Source organism: Puma concolor, chromosome B3 (assembly GCF_028749965.1).
Source record: "Puma concolor isolate L17-30 chromosome B3, mPumCon1.1.hap2, whole genome shotgun sequence".
Classification (NCBI taxonomy): Eukaryota; Metazoa; Chordata; class Mammalia; order Carnivora; family Felidae; genus Puma; species Puma concolor.
In genome coordinates, this window is record NC_141672.1 from 14,080,429 (window position 1) to 14,099,496 (window position 19,068).

Sequence of the window (19,068 nt, forward strand, 5' to 3'; positions counted from 1 at the left end):
TCGGAGAAGTCAGAAAAGGCTGGAGGTCTGAAAGAATCTGCTAAAATGAGACAGAAGGGGGAAAGAGGGAGGTGGACGCCAGATAATTTAATTATATTAAGTATTCTCCTTATCTTAAGGGCAATTGGACATCAAATGATTTGAGCCAGAAGGGTTATATTTTTTATCAGCAATTTAGATGGTACCACAAAAGCTGTGCTTGCCAGGTTGAGGATGAAAGCAAGCTGGAGCCATAGTTAGTGTGGTTGATGGCCGAGTCACCCTTTAACGAGATGCCACTAATCTGGAAGGAGGAGAGACGGTTGGGTTCCAACAGCAATGAACAAGATCCTCTCTCGTAATGACATGACTAGTACTTGTTAATCAAAAAAAACGGTTGAAGTGGAAAATCACTTTAAAAGGATATATATAAATATGTGCTTTGAACATATTACTTTCACTTAAAATAGATAAATATATATTCATCTGCCAGTGAGGCCAGTCTTTGTGGTTGTTTGTTATGTAGGCTCCATGCCCAGCATGGGGCTTGAACTCACCACCCTGAGATCAAGAGTCAGATGCTCTACAGATTGAGCCAGTCAGGTACCCCCACTTGCCAATCTTTGGATGTAGGCATGGGACCTTTTCTTTGAGAATAATTTTTTTTTTTAACTTTTTTCTAAAGTTTATTTATTTTGAGAGAGAGAGAGAGAGAAAGAGAGCACGAGCAGGGGAGGGGCAGAGGGAAAGAGAGAGAATCCCAAGCAGGCTCCACGCTGTCAGCGCAGAGTCCCATGTGGGACTTGAACTCACAGACCGCAAGATCATGACCTGACGCGAAACCAAGAGTCAGACACTTAACTGAGCCACCCAGGTGCCCCGAGAATAATTTCTTAAACAATAGTTTATTTTGTATAAATCACTTGTAGTGATGCTTGTAGTGCATCATCTAAAATTAAGTTTCGGATTCTTCAAAGCAGAGTGGGAACCAGCAGCATTTGAAGTACTCTGAGTCCAGAATCCTTCTAGATTTCCACAGTTTTCCCCCAAGCCTTTTATAGTGTTCCACCCACACCTAGCTTTTCAGCAGTTCTTTTTTTTTTTTTTAAGTGTCTTGCTTCTATCCAGTTCTTCCAAAGTATTCAACCTCATTTTTCTTTCACATTTACATTTCAGTGGTTTATGTAACATGTAGTTAAATTATATAATAACAATAACAGGAGTAAATGGGTGAGGCCACGAGTGAGTATCCACGAGTTGGTGTGAAGCAGACAGCTGAGCTACATGGAGACAGAAACGCATGGGTGAACCCGTCCTAGGCAGTCAGTGTGCAGCAGTGTGTTGTACAGAGGAAAAGGAGGGCGTATCCCTGGTTCAAGTGGAAGTCGCTAACAATTTCTGCCACGCAGTTTTTTAAAAGCCATGGTTCAAGTACAGTAGTTTCTGCTAGGAGTTTGGTATGAACCCAAAGTGTGGCATAACTGATAAGCAGTGTGTACAAGGCACACAGTTTTCTTTTTTTTTTTTTTTATTAAATATTTTTTTTCAACATTTATTTATTTTTGGGTCAGAGAGAGACAGAGCATGAACGGGCGAGGGGCAGAGAGAGAGGGAGACACAGAATCGGAAACAGGCTCCAGGCTCTGAGCCATCAGCCCAGAGCCCGATGCGGGGCTCGAACTCACGGACCGTGAGATCGTGACCTGGCTGAAGTCGGACGCTTAACCGACTGCGCCACCCAGGCGCCCCAAGGCACACAGTTTTCAATAGCATTAGTAAAAATTGGGAAACAGTGATCTCACAGTGCTTGAGCCATTTGGGTCCCAGTGAGAGCGGCATGTCTAGGTGAGGACTGCAATTAAGTAAATAAACCAGAGACCTTCTAGAACAATGGCTCCTAACTAACTCTTCCTCCAGAATAATGCATGTAAACATATGCACATTTTGCATGCATTTAATTATATGGCGTTGTAAAGTGATTGCTTTTACAGACTGTAAAAATATTTTTTAACAAATTGTGATCTCATTATCATGAGATTAGATGCTACTTCCTAAAACTTTTTAATGAATTCACATTTTACAAATAAAGCAAAAAGATGGGTTCAGTTATGCTCAAAATAAATTTTAGCAAGAAGGCTGCTTTTGTTTAGCTTGAAAATGTAGTTGAAATTGTGTGGTGGCTTTTGATATGGCAGCATGAATGTCATCTTGTTTTCAAACCGTCAGTCAGTTTTAACTTTTCTTTATTATGACAACAAGCACTAAACACCTGATTGATAATACTAATTGTGGCAAGTGGAGTAAGATTCCCACACTTGGAAAAGCAAACAGAGACGTACTCCAAGGAACTAGACATTTCCCCGTGGTGCTTGGTTTTAGTTCATTTTATATTATTTGCTTTATCCTCAAGCTATTGAGATCGTTGTCAACAAGGTTTGCCAACACTGTGCTGTCTGTGTCAGCGAGGATAGAATTCTAAATCCGCATTTCACTTTGAACAGAACTAACCTTCATAAGAGAGCTGGTTTCCTCCCAGCTGTGGAGTTCTTTCTCCAGATTTGTGGAGAAGTTTACTTATGTGTCTTGATCCAGTTCTCTCCTCTGAAATGGCTGCTTGAAGAGCACTCCGGTCTTAAGCAGAACCCAAAATGGCGTCTGTTGGGCCTAGAATTGAAGGATTTACTTCCTTCATTTGGTCCCAGATGTCTATCAACTAAAGTCAGGAACTAATCCTTCTTGTCATGCATTCTTAGAATTGACTTTCCTTCAGTCTCAAAAGAAGTAGAACCTCTACCTCTCCGTCAAGCGCTGTTAGACTGGTCCTCTGGAAACCCAGTGAACTCCATGCCCTCTTTTTCTCACATTTCTTGACAGAGTATCTTGAAGAGGTGCTGATGCTAATGCAATTGATAAGATTCACAGCAGTACACAAGACTTCTGTGAGGATTGCTCATAAAGCCTTTGAAACCATTGCGTGTCGATGTGAAAATTAGAGTCATGCTGAAGCAGGAATCTTAGTCTCTACCTAAGCAGCAAATCCGGATGTGTGGCCAAACATCCATTTTAGGGGCTCCATCTGAGCAGGAAGTACTATTCATTTTTTATGGCCAGGAGGGTTGTCAGCATTGGTAGCCTTTACAGGTTCTAGACGATGCTTTCAGAATAGGAATTCTTTAACGAGGTCGGCACACCACTTACCGAATGAAAGCCAGTTAGTTGTTGGCTGCACTAGAAGGCAAGCAGTCATTCATCTGGTTACGAACTAAAAGGATACAATACTTCCATCAACTCAACTTTTTGTGTCCCCTCTTCAGACACTGGAATGCATGTAGGTGGTTCTGGAGTGGATGGTGCTGTTCATCAGAAGGGCTGCTTCACTTTCTCTCTCTGTACTCATCTGCAGCCCAGTTTACCCAGGGAGGGCGTAGCGACTGGGTTTTCTTCCCCTCTGCAGTGTGACAAGCAGCCTGATGGGTGCTTCCAAAACAAGGCTGTTTGGACACAACTATGTTTTAGTTAGGCATCCTACTCCTAGGATCCTACTTGTCTGAAATGTTTGTTGTGTGGAATGTTGTAAGGCATTTGTTGAATTTTGTTGACATAAACACCTTTGGCACTTACTATGTGATAAAAGTACTGTAGCCTTAGTTAATCGTGGCAACTATAAAAGTAAAACAGAAGATTTGTAAGCTTTATCCTTCTTTCTTTTCCCTGACGCTTTCTGATAGGGAAAATAATTGTATTGGCAGGATATATGCAGTCTTTAGCTTATGTTATTGGTAAGCTTCTGGATCTCATCACATGGCAAGGTGGATGACTGTTTACTATTTGACAATTAGTATATAATGTAGCAGCAGGATGATTTTATATTATTTGACCACATACATTAGCATCCTGTATGTATGTAGGTAGCAATAGCTACCTCATATTTAGCATAATAGGACATTTTTTAAAAATTTATTAACATTTATTCATTTTTTAGAGACAGAGAGACAGAGCATGAGTGAGGGAGGGGCAGAGAGAGAGAGAGGGAGACACAGAATCTGAAGCAGGCTCCAGGCTCCCAGCTGTCAGCACAGAGCCTGATACGGGGCTCAGACTCACCGACCATGAGATCATGAGCTGAGCCGAAGTCAGACGCTTAACCGACTGAGCCACCCAGTCTCCCCAATATAATAGGACATAGTTTTAAAGTAATAGGAAAGAGGGGCACCTGGGCGGCTCAGTCGGTTGAGCGTCCGACTTCAGCTCAGGTCATGATCTCACGGTTCATGGGTTTGAGCCCCATGTTGGGCTCCGTGCTGACAGCTCCGAGCCTGGAGCCTACTTTGGATTCTGTGTCTTCCTCTCTCTCTGCCCCTCCCTTGCTCGCTCTCTCTCTCTCTCTCTCACTCAAAAATAAACATTTTTAAAAAATTTTTTTAAGAGTTAAAGTAATAGGAAAGAAATCAAAGAAAAAATATTTGTAACTCACAGAGTACGTCAGTGGAACCTCCTAGTGGTGAGAAGTCTCAAAATCATTTACTTTAAGTTTGGCTTAGGGAATAAGGACATTTTGCATAGGTGAGATGGCATGGTAGTGTTTTTAAGTATTTAAAAAATGATCTTACAGGGAAGGGTAATACTCTTTTTGTAAGTCCAGAGGGTATAGACGGACCAACAGATAAATATTATAAAAAAGGTCTGTGTCCACTCGATAAAAGGAACATTTTCTAATATTTCCATCCCTTCTCCCCATCAATAAAATAGGCTACTTTGCAAGACTTTCTCCTCATAAAAGTTAACGGCCCCGTGTCCATCACACCAAAAACCCACCTTACTTCTATCGTGACTTCTGTTTAATGTCTCACTCCCTATTTATTTGCCTGTGAGGTCGTCCACTGAAGGGAGGCGGATGGAGCAGAGCTAAGCGTGTGGGACGCAGGGCCAGGTGGGCAAGTGTGGTCTTCGATGCTTCAGTTTCTCAGTGTGGTAATCCTTCTCCCCTACTTACAGGGATGATGTAGGAATTGAATGAGTTAATATACCTCTACAGTGCCTGGCAAGTACTCAGATGTTAAGTGCTAACACCCTGCCGTCTGTCAGCCACACGGTCAACACTTAGGCTGAAAGACTAGCTAGCTATAAGCTGAACAGCCATCTTTCAGTGATGCCTTGGGAAGATTTGCTTTGTTGGACAGCACACATAATTTCTAAGGACCGGAGCATTCTGGAGACGGGAGTCTCAGAGAACGGGGGGGGTCTGGGCGGATGCTGTGTGTGTAGGGAGCACAAAAGCCCCATACTTGTAGAGGACTTGACTTCCTCCCGAGTTTCTGTCATGGCTGACTCTGTGGAAGATATAGCACGCTTCATCAGAATATTTTCCAGCTTCCTGGCAGGGCTTCTGGAATAGATGAGCTTTTTTCGTTTTTATACTTTAGGTTAATTTGTTAGCTTCGGAAAGTTGTCATTTTGGTTTTTTTTGTTCACCTCTACCTCACTAAAATCTCAGTCTGTGATCATTTTATTTACAATGGGGTAGAACACAAACCCTTTATGCACTTTCTCTGTATTCCAGAATGTGTTCAGTATGATTATGATAGTGATTTTACTGAAACCAGAGCATCCGATTTGTAGTATTTGTGAAGAATCATCTCTTAAATTCATTTTCAGCCCAAAGCGTGGTCCCTGAAGTTTGTATCCATTCTGCCACCGCTTACCCAAGTCTTTTGGCCACTTCCTTACAGTCCTGGAACCCGTTTCTTATCTGTAGCTTGCAATTACTAAAAGTACCACCTTCACTAGCTGTTCCGAGGATTAAGTGAACCAGTGTGTGGAATGTGTTCAGCACAGAGCCTGGCATAAGCAAGTTCCTTAGAAAGCGTCCTCCTCAGGAGTATTCCAGCCTTTCACCAATCCATATGTATATGTCTGTCATGTGTTGGTACTAATTTACTTCTCGAAGGACTGACCTGAATAACGTGGAGTATACAGGAGCCCCTCCCTTTAAGCGCTCTCACACTAGTGAGTGGATCAGAACAGAATTATGGGCTAAATACCGGAGAGGTGTGGGCAGGGTGCAGGGAGGCCCTGGAGGGAAGGTCTGGGTCAGAACTCAGACTAACTCCAGAACAGTCTGATGAAAGTATCAAACTTGGGGCGCCTGGGTGGCACTGTCGGTTAAGTGTCCAACTCTTTACCTCAGCTCACGTCATGATCTCACAGTTGGTGAGTTCAAGCCCTGCATTGGGCTCTGCTCTGATGGCACGGAGCCCACTTGGGATTCTCTCTCTCTCTCTCTCTCTCTCTCTCTCTCTCTCTCTCTCTCTTTCTCCCTCTCTCTCTGCTCTTCCCCTGCTTGTGCTCTTTCTCTCTGAAAATAAATAAATAAAGTGCTGAACTTCAAAAGTGAGACTGGGCTTACCCACCCAGGAGGTGTTTCAAAGGAAAGAGAATTTTAATACACTGTAGAGATGCATTGGGGACCTACCCCTTCCCTGTCACAGTGTTTTTGTCTGCCTCTCCTTCACCCTCCTCCTCCTACCCCTTCCTGCCCTCTTCGCCTTTCTCTAGGGAAATAAATGCAGATACCTGCGCATTCGGCCCCAGTTCCTCCATCTGGGGGAGTGGCACCACACACAGGATTTGTCCAACTGAGCCCTTAGGGAAAACTTTTTGAGGTTGACCTACTGAGCCATGAATTACTGCCCAAAGATGTAAAGGGGCTTTTCTGTCAGGATGCTTACAAGTTAAGGTATTTTAGTGTTTTCTAAGTCTGAAGATCTCTTTTGTTTATATAACGTCAGCTTATGTTTCTTTAGTTTTTTTATTAAATATAGAGGGATAGTCGAGGTGCTAGGTTTCTATGTGTATGAGATTCTTAAGAACTGTTTTCATTTGTTTACATCAGCAGCAAAACCTGAAGATTTTATCTGATGTCTAAAATGTCCTAGTTGTTCCAGAATCAGATTGTGGTTAATTGACCATAATAGCAGCTAGTTCCCTACAGCTAAAAATATTGAGGAGAAAATACCAGTAAAAGAGTGAAAACATAATGCTGTCAGCAGTGGTGAAATATGTAAATACCAAGGTTTAGACCTAGAAATATATTTGGCCTACAACGAAAGAAATCTGTCAAAGCTGTTTTATTTGAAACCGCAATAAAGGTACTTTTTCATCAAGGAAAGTTCGTCGCGCATCTCGTAACTTTCACCTGCCAATAGATTACCGTTCTGTGTAGTATTTTCATTCTTTTTCTTTTTTCTTTTCATTTTCAGCTTATGGAAAAGTATTTCTGGTTCGTAAAATCAGCGGTCACGATACTGGAAAGCTGTATGCCATGAAAGTACTGAAAAAGGCAACGATAGTTCAAAAGGCCAAAACCACAGAGCACACAAGGACGGAGCGGCAAGTCCTGGAGCACATCAGGCAGTCAGCATTTTTGGTGACGTTGCACTATGCTTTCCAGACAGAAACCAAACTTCATCTCATTTTAGGTAAGTGTCCGTTGGCCCTCGGTTGTCAGTTGTTCTTTTTACCAGAACACTTTTTCCCTTGGGTCTTGGGTTGCAATGAACTCAAAGGACCGCCTTCTTCAGACTTAGAAGAAATGAAACGGTTTGACTCTCATTCTTTCTGTGACGGCAGTTCCTTGAACACCATGAGTTGTTCTGGATTTGGGACCTCCCACCCTGAAGGGGTTTATATACTTCTATTCCACATTCCTTTATTGGTCTTAAGGAATACTTGAGTCATTAGGGAGGGTCTGCTTCCCTGGGCATTGTGCTTCCACTCAAATGTGAGGACCGGAACGGTGACACGGGCCACAGTTTCTGCCTCAGGAGTTCTCAGGAGCTTTCCACGTTCGGGCTGAAAAAGGGATATTTGTGGAAACTGGTAGTTGGGGAAAAAGATAAAAGGGAGACTTCTATTCTTGGAGATGCTTTGCTTTTTTGGTGAAAAATCTGCATTTAAAGGAGATGCTCACCAGCCAGTCAATGGGGGCACTCCCATTTCTACCCACAGACACTTTCTGAATCCTTTCCTTTCCCAAACAGAGTTGGCCCATCATGTATGAACTTTGGAAATGTCCTCCGTTACACGTTGCCAGATTGCCTCGCGGGAAAGTCGCAGCGTTTTCTGTTCCTCCTAATGATAAATGGTGATGCTGTACTCTGTCCTCATTGACTATTTCATCTGTTACACTTTAGTCCCACCCTTGTGATAATTTGCATTTATGTGCTATGCTCCCCTGGTTCTCGAACTGTTCTGAGGGTTAGAGGAGATAGAAGTCCGCATCGTGCTCTGTAAGCGTCACCTATTTCTTGAGTGTGAGTGGTGTGCCTGCACCATGCTACGTGCCAGGTATTATCCATGGTGATCACTAGCCCTTCACGACAGTGCCGCTAGAGTCCCCTCATTAGTGATGTTGATGGTTCTAGAAGCTGTATCTCCTGAAGTTACATATCTTGTGTAAACTTGAGAATGAAGATTGGAACTCGGGTCTGACTCATTTCAAAGTCCGCCAAACAGTGCTGCCTATACTCTTTGATTATTGGTAGTACAGACAGGTAGGTTCTTATATATTTGACAGTTTTGTCGAATGCCTTTATTTTGGAAATTATACTTTTATCAATGACGCCTAAAGTTGCATTCACTTTTTGAGTCATGAAGTTACACTTCAGGCTCAGTTTGGAATGCTTACCGTCAACTAACAGTCCTAAATCTTGTATACGTAGAGGTCACACTCTCCTTTGCCCTGTCAGGGTCCCCTGTTACCATCATCATCTACCCGGTGTTCCTGCAAGTCAGTTATCATTTGGCTCTTCTTTCTGCCTCCTGGGTCTACCTGCTCAGCTTTGTTCCTTACTGATTCTTAAATACGTATTCCCGGAGTATCCCAGGTATATGGCACAGAGCACTTTCGTACAATGATTTTGAACACTTAAGGCAGGAGAACTCTTCCCTCAAGTGACGACGCAAACATTCAAATGGAAAACAAATAGAAATGAGTACCCCTGCTTGAATCTGAGCCCAAGGGCACAAAGTCCTGCCAGTTTATTTCTATACCCACCCTACAAGAATCTCCAGGGAAGCTTTAGGGAGTCCATGAACACTGCTTGAGAAGTAATTATCTTGTTTAAGCTTCTCCCCTTATAAAGAGCCGGCTCATCAAAGTGAAATCATGCGCCTAAGATCATGTAAGTAGTGTGAGCCTGACGTGGCAAGCAGCCACACTCCCAGACTCTGCACCACCGCAGAGCAGCTTTTCTCTTCCGCTCCTCTTCTTCCTGTTCTCGCACCATAACTGGACTCGGTCTTTTCTTTTACTGTTTATCGTAAATCGTGTAGTTTGGTAAATCACGTTTTTAATTTAGAAGTAGATGAATGGACGATTTTGTATTTGATTAAAAAACAATAGTCTTGGGGTGCCCGGTGTGGCTCTGTTGGTTAAGCGTCTGACTTCGGCTCAGGTCATGATCTCGCAGTTCATGGGTTCGAGCCCCATGTTGGGCTCTGTGCTGACAGCTCGGAGCCTGGAGCCTGCTTCGGATTCTCTCCCTTGCACTCTGTCTTTCTCAAAAATAAACATTTAAAAACAAAGCAAAACAAAACAATAGTCTTTAATAGTATTGCTTTTTAGCTGGTGGTTCTCCATTACTTTTGCTCTTTGTTAGTGGCCCATAAATAAATACAGAAGAAAACCTGTTTCTGGAGCCATCTCAGGAGTAGAATGTGGACTAGAATAGCACTCCGGCTCCATCATGAGTGAGGCAGTACCTTTGGAATGCATGCCCTCTACTTCCTCTTTGTGTTGATGTATTTAACATAATTTCTCATTGTGCATGTTAATAGTTGTTTTTTTGGCTTTAAAATCAAAACTTTGCAGAATCTTTGAGCAAGGCTTTATTATCAACTGTTTTTATGGTTCAGTTTGCAATGCTTAGAATGCACACTAGGCCAGTTTTCCAAATGTTGTGCTATACACTTAGTCCTCATCTTAGTCCCTTTGAGCTGCTGTAACAAAATACCACAGACAAGGGGCTGAAACAACAGATGTCTGTTTTCTTCACTGTTGTGGCGGCTGGAAGTCCCAGATCAAGGTGCCGGTAGGGTTGGTTTCCTCTGAGGGCCATAAGGAAAGTCTGTTCCAGGCCTCTCTCCATGGCTGGCAGATGGCCATCCTCTTGCTGCCTCTTCCAACAGTCCCCTCTCTGTGCATCACACCTGATGGTGCTTTATGTGTTCAATAGTCCTCTTATAAGGATACGAATCTGATTGGATTAGGGCCCACCCCGAATGCCTCATTTTAGTAATTTAATTACCTTTGAAGACCTTGTCCCCAAATACAGTCACGTTCTGAGGTAGTGGGGGTTAGGGCTTCAATATATTAATTTAGGGCAGGCAGGGAGGACACAGTTCAGCCCATAACTATCTGTTAAGTTTATAGATTAGAGATAGCAAGAATTTTCATGTTGAGCTCTTCAGGGACCTAGCTGACCTTTTTTTTTTTTTAATTTTTTAAAATTTATTATTTTTGAGAGAGAGAGAGAAAGCACATGAGTGGGGAAGGGGCAGTGATGGGGGCGTGGAATGGAGGATCCAAAGTGGGCTCAGCACTGACAGCAGGGAGCCCAGCGTGGGCTTGTGCACCATGAGATCATGACCTGGGCCGAAGCCGGATGCTTAACCAGCTGAGCCACCCAGATGCCTGCCCAGCTGACCTTTTTGTCTGAAGTAAATATTATAGACCTTTTTAAAAAAAAAATAATATATTTTTAAAACTATTTATTAATGTAAAAGCACATATATGCATATGGAAAATACAGAAAAGCAAAAATAAGAAATAAAAGATGTCAGAAAGCAAAAATAAGAAAACCTTTTCACTACTGGGAGTTTACCTCATTCTATATCGCTTGGTTATTACTTAGTATGTGTATCCTAGATCTTTTTGTCTGTGTGTCCGCATGCAGGCACGTTTTGTCAGATGAGGTGGTCCTGTGCTACCTACGGTTTGCACCCAACATCCTTTCTTCAGCTGATGATGCCTGCTTTTCCTGGTTAATAAACTTTCACTTCATTTAATACCCAGTGGTACCAGTGATGTATTGTGCATATAACAAACCGCTCTACAAAGTAGTTGCTTCAGCAAGGATTTGTTTTCTCGTCATTTTGTGGGTTGGCTGGGCGGAGCTCTGCCGGTGGAGCCCAGACCTGCTCGTGGGATGGTGCTCAGCTAGCTGCAGGGTTGGCTGGCCTTAAATTGCCAAGATGGTTACACTCTCGTGTCTGAAAGCGAGTGCTGGCAGTTGTCTCGGGCACCTCTCTTCTCTGCGTGGCCTGTCGTCCTCCAGGGCAGTAGATCAGTTTCTTCCTAGCACAGCAGCCTCAGGGCAGCCGCCGAGAGGACAAAGGTAGAGGCTGCAAGGCCTCCCAAGGCCAGGCTCTGGAACTCATGCAGCCTCACCTCTGACCTGAGACCAGCCTGGATTTGATGGGTAGAGAAATAAACTCCCTTCCACCTTTTTTTAAGTTTTGTGTGTTTTTTTTTAATTAAGATCTAATAGACATACAGCATTATATTAGTCTTAGGTATACAGCATAATGATTTGGTATTTGTATATATTGCAAAATGATCACCACAGTGTATCTGGTTAATGTCCCTCAGTACACGTAGTTACAGAATTTTGTTATGATGAGAACTTTGAAGATGTACTCTCTCAGCCACTTTCAAATATGTAACACAATATTACTAACTCTAGTTGCCCTGCTGTACGTGACATCTCCATGACCTGTTTTGTAACTGAAAGTTTGTACCTTTTTTTAAAAATGTATATTTATTTATTTTGAAAGAGGGAGAGAGAGAGATAGAGAGAGCTCTGAAGGGGCAGAGAGAGAGGGGGAGAGAGAAATTCCCAAGCAGGCTCCACACCATCAGCACAGAGCCTGACGCAGGGCTTGAACTCACGAAGTGTGAGATCATGACCTGAGCCAAAATCAAGAGTTGGTCGCTTAACCAACTGAGCCACCCAGGCGCCCCAAAAAGTTTGTACCTTTTGACTCTCATCACTCATGTCACCTACTAATCCTCATCCCTGCCTCTGGCAACCACCTAAGTGTTCTATTTATAAGCTTGGTTTCTGTTTGTCTTTTGTTTCTTTTTTAAGGTTCGGCATATAAGTAAGATCATATGATATTTGTCTTTCTATCTCTGATTTATCTCACTTAGCATAATGCCCTCAAGGTCCATTCATGTTGTCACAAATGCCATGATTTCATTCTTTTTTATGGCTGAATAATACTCCACCGTGTATATATACCACATTTTCTTCATTCATTGATGGACACTTAGGTTATTTCTATATCTTGGCTATTGTAAGTATAATGATGCAGTGAACACAGGAGGAGGGCATATATCTTTTGAAGTTAGTGTTTTCATTTTCTTCAGAAAAATACCCAGAATGCAGTTGCTGGATCATATGGTAGTTCCATTTTTAGTTTTTGAGGAACCTCCATACTGTCTTCCACAGTGGCTGCACCAGGGCACATTCCTACCCACAGTGCAGGAGGGTCCCTGTTCACATGCTCGCCAAAGACTTCACTTCCTGATGAGGGGACTACAAATAATTGGTGGCCATCTACCACACAAGGCCATATTCACATTTCACTAATTGTCACATAGTGTCTTTTTCAGCTGATTCGTCCAAACCAGGATCCAGTCCAGGAACATGTACTTGGTTGTTATGTCCTTGAAGTCTCTTAATCTGGAACCTACCCTTTTTTGTATCCATGGCTTACTGGTCTGAGAAATTATCTTGTAGTATCTTTTAGCTTATCCCTCTCTCTACTGAATTCTAGTAGTGGGGAAGTTAGATCTGGTCTTGATAGATTGACGTTCACTATTTTAGCTGGAATAAATCGTAGGTGGTGGTGCATGTTTCATATTGTATCGCATCAGGAGAAACCCATTATCTGGTTGTTAGTAATGTGAAGACTAAGAGAGATGACAGTCTGATCCCTTTATAACAGAATTATGTTTTTTCCTTATTAGTGAAAATACTTTGCATGATGTTTTGGCACTTTATGGTTTTAACAATTAATACTTGATAATTACTTGCTAAAATCAACAAATTATGAGTTGCAAAGTGGTGATTTTCTACGTCTATCATTTCTTCTATGTTTATTGGCTGGCATTCTTTCGTCAAGTGTGGCTTTCTGTCATCCACTGTAATTCTTTGGTTACCCTGAGACACGGTTTCTAACGGAAAGGCAAGAATCATTTCCTTTAACTGTCTGCATTCAAAGCGAGACGTTAAAAAGCAAACTCCAGTAGGCCTGAATTTCAGGGTGCCTGATATCAACTACCAACAGTCATAACCAGAGGTAGCTTGTCCCGTGTACTGTTCTGATTGTTCTCTTTTTCACTTACAAGTGTGTCCTAGAGCTCACCCTGCATAAGTTCATAAAGATCTTCTCATTCTTGGGATGCCTGGCTGGCTCAGTCGGTAGAGCATGTGACTCTTGATCTTGGGGTTGTAGGTCCGAGCCCCACATTGGGTGTGGAGATTACTTAAAACTAAAATCATAAAAAAAAAAAAAAAAAAAACTCATTCTTTTAAATTTCCTTTGTAGCAATGCCATTCTGTTCTATGGTGTACACAACCAGTTCTGTATGACTGGATCTTTGGGCTGGTTCTAATCTTATTTTGAGGCTTCAGATACAAGTTTGCACATGTAATTTCCCACTTGCGTAGGAAAAAACCATAGGCTTTCTAGGTCTGTATTTTGCATATACCCTTCCATAGCAGTTGCATCATTTTATACTCCCACCAGCATTGTCCTCGAGTGCCTGTTTGTCTGTGGAGCACGATTGAACTCGTGGGTGTTTCCTGGTCTCACAGGCGAGGAGTTGCATCTCAGTATAGAGCTAATGTACGGTCTTGTTAGTGACAGTGAACATCTTTGCTTATGTTTTAAAGGTCATCTGGGGTTTTTTCTGAAAATCATTTGTACCCTTTGCTCATTTTTTCTTAATTTTCGACCAGCTCTTAGAGAGAGGAACCATTTGCAATATGCATTGTAAAATTTCCCCTGCTTTCCATTTGCCTCTTGACTTTACGATGTTTTTACCAGGTAAACAATTTAAATTTATGTGTAGTGGAATTTATTTTAAAACTATTTTTATGGCTTGCAGATTTTCAGTCATAAAAATCCTCATAAAAGATCTCCTCAAATTTGAGGGTTATAAAAGAACTCAGTGATGTTTTTTTCCAGTGCTTATATAGTTTTATTTTTTGGATTGAGTACTTTGATACATGGGGCATTTTTCTTTGGGTATAACATAAAATAAGTATCCAACCTAATCTTTTTCATATGACTACTGGTTTTCTCAGTACCATTTAGTAAAAAAAGTCCAAATTTCCACTGACCTGAGGCTCTGCCTTTCCCATATTTTAAATTCTCATATACATCAGGGTCTGTTTCTTGATTCTCTGCTCTGTTTGGTTTGTTGAATCACCAGCCATAATCATGCTATTTTAGTTTATCCGAGTTCTACAGTGTGCTTTAATACCTGGCAAGGCTGGTCCTCAGAACCCTTTGGGGGGCCATCGCGTTTGTTTATTTTTCAACATGAACTTTAGATCAAATTGTTGAGTTCTGTATGGGTGTTGAGCTTGTTAGGGTGTTTTTATTGGAATCGTTTTAAATTAAAACAAATTTAGGGAGAATTGACATTTTTATGATACGGGTTATTCCTGCTTAAGAACACGGTATGTCTTTTCTCATGTGTTGAATTCTGAGACCTACAGGAGCGTTTCTCGTTTTCCTCCTGCCCATATTTCTTAAGTTAATCTCAGATAATCTGCCACGTGTCACCATTGTAAATGGGGTCTTCTCTTCTACTGTATCTTCTAGCTGAGAGCTGACAGTCTTTGTACATTAATTTTATACCTGCTGTCTGACTGCATTTTCTTACCCCCTGCATGGTACTTGTGTCCCGTCCTATTCTTTCTCAGCCTGCTCATGGCACACTGACTGGTTTGTCTCTAAGTTTTGCTGAAGGAACAGGTTATGAGATGTATTACCATTCTTGCTGTTCTTTAGGATGTGTTGGGAGCTGACGTGGATACCCACAACTAGGTTGCTGTCCCATTCCTCCTCAGATTCATGGCTCACTGGGCATTTCTTGACCAGTCTCCTTCCCTTGGGATAAAATTTGCCTGATTGGCACAGGCTTCTCCAAACGATAAGATTATTGTAACGTTAGTATTATCTTGACAGATGCTTACCCTTGACACTTGCCAGATATGGAGTATAGTGTTTCTGTCAGAACTGCGTAGGTACCATTGTTTCCTACAATACACCTGGTTTAGTTGTAATTGTCTTCCATTCATTTCTGTTGTTTTACTGTCTTCTACCTTAGGGCTCAGTAGCAGTGACTAGACTTGTCTCCTGGGCTGTAATTTGTTGACTACTCCTGTATACTCCATCTGTTGGAAGTCGCATTTCTGTGGGGTTTTTTTTTTTTTTTTAATTCTACATCGTGAATATCTTCTTAGGCTCTGTTGTAATTTACATCTAATGGTATCATATGGATTTAATGGGTTTTCTCCGTTATATAATTATTTAGCCTTTCCAAGTCTTATAACATGCAAACCATACATACTTCCTTTTATAACTTTCTTTGTACCTCTCTCTGTATGGTTATAACAAGAAATATAAAAATATTTTAATCTATTCTTGTTCTCTCTCTCTCTCTCTGTCTCTTAAAATTGTATTCATTTTAACTAACAGTGGGAGAGAATTCTCTGTGGAAAATAATCTATAAAAACAATTTTTCTTTTGGTATTCTCTGATCTGTTAATGGTAATTTTGTCAAAATACCAGCTGATTTATGACTGTATAAACTATCAGATTTATCAGTAGAATTAAGACACTAAAGAAGAGAGTGAAGAAACAAATCACAAAGGGTTTTATAAAGGTGATGCCAAGGAGCTTTGTTAATAATGAATGCCACCCCGGCCTTGTAGACAGTATCATGAGTCATCCTTTCAATATGAATTGAAGTTATTGAAAGCATTAAAGTTTCACTTTTGAGTCTTAATATCATCTCACACTTTGCAGGGCGAGGACATTGCCGAGATGGTAGCAGTTGGAGTGGATCATGATACATTGCAGTCTGTAGTACTTGGCAAAACAGGCAGTAATGGAAGGAACTTCCTTTTCTTTGCTTTGAAGTAAATATGACTAATTTCCAACACTGATAGAGATGTCTTAGTCAGAACTTTATAATGATTTTGATAAGCTGGAATGCATTCATGAAGAAGTGCTATTAGAAAGTTGAGCTAAAACCAAAAGAAAAAAAAAAAGGAAGATGACTTTGGCATGACATTAAAAAGAAATTATTTTCAGGTATGTGTGGTATATCATATTAAGACTGTACTTGAGATACAAGACAAGAAGAGGTGCGATCAAGAGAGATTTGGGTGGTCTGGAGGAGGAAGAGTAGGTGGAAATGAGAACCAGAATGTGTAGGAGTTCATGTATTTGAGGCCAATCCGAAGCAAGAGAAAAATTTGTAGGGGAAGAAAATAAAAGAAGGCCAAGTAATAGTGCACAGTGGGAGTAGTGGCGAGGGCAGAATATGGGACTTAAAGCAGATAGCTCTTTGGAGGGTGCCACCGTAAGAGGAAACATGAGAGAGAAATGCTAAATAAAGGGATTTGAGATTAAAAAGGTTAAATGACTAGAGGTCAGAGTATTGCCAGACATAAGTAGATCTGTGGAGAGTGAAAGTAGAACCAGGAGATCTCCCTTTGAAAACAGGAGATGTAGGATTTCACCCTTGGTTTTGTCTGTTAGCTCTGCTTCCCCTCCTGCCAGCTGATTTCCATGAGATGACATAAACAGAGCCTTCAAAAGTTGACCCAACTCTTCCCATGGTTATCCTTGTACACCCTCAGGGGAAAATAGTGCTGTGTAGGTCGTTTCTGTAGTCTTTTGTAACATTTGAAGGCTCACCAAACTTAGTATCTCGAGTGGATTTCAGTGTCTCCACCTATTAATAGAAGCACATAAACTAAGAACAGCAGAGAGTTTCTGCGTTCAGCAGTAAGTCACATCAGATGTGCATGGGTCTGAGCAGCTGAAACTATCCTCTACCAACTAGCAATGTATGTTCCTTCTCAACAAAGTGAACGTGTTCCATGTTATTAATGCTCTTGTTGCATGACTTCTCAACGGTATACTCAAAGCATGAACAGAAAAAGTTGTTGCAAATACTTAGAAGTGACTTCGAGTACCTATTTTTTTTTGTTTTGAAATGGAAAAATTAAATAATACGTAGAAAGCAATAATTGTGATTGAAAGCGGATGCTGTTTACTTTAATGTTAATCCCATATTTCCCCAGTCTTACTGAGATGTAATTGACATATAACATTATATTAAAGATGTACAACATAATGATTTGATATGTTTATATGTTGTGAAATGATTATCACACTAAGTTAGTTAACACCTATCACCTCAGAGAGTTACAAATATTTTTTCTTCTGATGAGAACTTTCAAGACCTACTCTCTTAGCAACTTGCAAATATACAGTACAGTATTGTTAATGAGAGCCCCATAAAATATTGTCTCAAAAATATGAATAATTTGTCATAGGGAGTTGCTGGAATCCTGGAAATTTTGTGGGGATCTTCAGGTCGAGTTCTGAAGATGAGTTCATTGTTTTTAAAAAACAAATGTACTAGCTTAAAGGCTACTTCTTTCTCTTCCAATCTCCTCCCCCTTTCCCAAACACACACACAGAAGACCCACACCACAGAGTGTGCTGTCCTAAATCCAAGAAGGAAATATTATTGAGGATGCGATAACCCTACAGTAACAAAATGGAATCTACTTGCTATTGTTAAATATCTGTGTCAGTTAAGTGTCATTGAAATAAGACATAAATTGCATCTCTTGTATGAAAAAAAAAAATTGACCTAAATTAGAGGAACATCATTCTAGCATAATAGAGAAAAAGATTCTTTTAATGGGAACTGTGAAGGATCTGGCACTTTATAATTATTTTAAATTATTTTCTACAAGGACATATTAATGTGTCACAGTACTAGAATTGCTGCCCACTGGTAGAAGTCTTATACACTGAACTTGTTACTTCTCTAGACATAAACTTCACCCTGACTTTTGGGTGAAGACTTCTTCCTCAGTCCGTGGGCCTGATACTGAGCCAGTTTAGAAGCATAGGGACTCTTGCAGGTCTCAAAAGTAGATGAATAAATGATGGTTCATAGGAGAGATGATATGTGGCTTCAAATTCAAGTTCATTATGTAGGTTTCCTGGAGGACTCTTTGGGATACTGACCCCTTTGGTACAAGAGGTGAACTGTATCAAGATTTTGTCAATTCTAAAGCTCTTCATGCATGCTACGAATATTTGCCTGCTTACCCTGTGCCAAGTGCTTGGAAATAGTAGCAAACAACCTAGACAAGATTCTCTACCCTCAGAGCCTTGTAATCGAAAAGGGGGACAGACATTAAATAAATTAGCACATAACTGAGTACTTAGTTGAAGCAGGTAGTCGGAAGGAGATGCAGAGGGCACTAATGAAAGTCAGTCGTGAAAACACCTAAGTCTAGTCTGTGTTTTCAGGCAAGACCTTCCCAGAGAAGTGACATTTAAAGTGTAATTTAGGGGCGCCTGGGTGGCGCAGTCGGTTAAGCGTCCGACTTCAGCCAGGTCACGATCTCGCCGTCCGTGAGTTCGAGCCCCGCGTCGGGCTCTGGGCTGATGGCTCAGAGCCTGGAGCCTGTTTCCGATTCTGTGTCTCCCTCTCTCTCTGCCCCTCCCCCGTTCATGCTCTGTCTCTCTCTATCCCAAAAATAAATAAACGTTGAAAAAAAAAAATTAAAAAAAAAAAAATAAAGTGTAATTTAAGAGGAAGAATAGAAGTTAGGTGAGCAACAGGAGGGGATATGGAAGAATGTTCCAGGCACAGGGCTCCACCCAGCATGTGTGGTAGCCTGAAAATAGGAGCAGTAGAGGGCTACCAAAATGTCAATGGGAACCCAGTGGAAACAGTCCTGTGCGGTGTGGTTG

At 41.3% G+C, this 19,068-nt stretch overlaps 1 protein-coding gene across 12 annotated transcripts in view; it reads left to right on the plus strand.

The window, feature by feature from the left end:
- Positions 1-19,068, plus strand: part of RPS6KA5 (ribosomal protein S6 kinase A5) — a 181,163-nt gene that overhangs the window by 64,072 nt on the left and 98,023 nt on the right. For 11 of the 12 annotated variants that reach the window (XR_015252076.1, XR_015252077.1, XM_086709003.1 and 8 more), the window contains one exon: positions 7,239-7,457. Coding sequence is in view for 9 of the 12 variants with exons in the window: in XM_086709003.1 (XP_086565129.1) it covers positions 7,239-7,457 (219 nt within the window). In the remaining 3 variants the exon portion in view is untranslated. Of the gene's footprint in view, positions 1-7,238; positions 7,458-19,068 lie in introns of those variants that run through there. The other variant, XM_086709011.1, reaches the window with a different exon arrangement.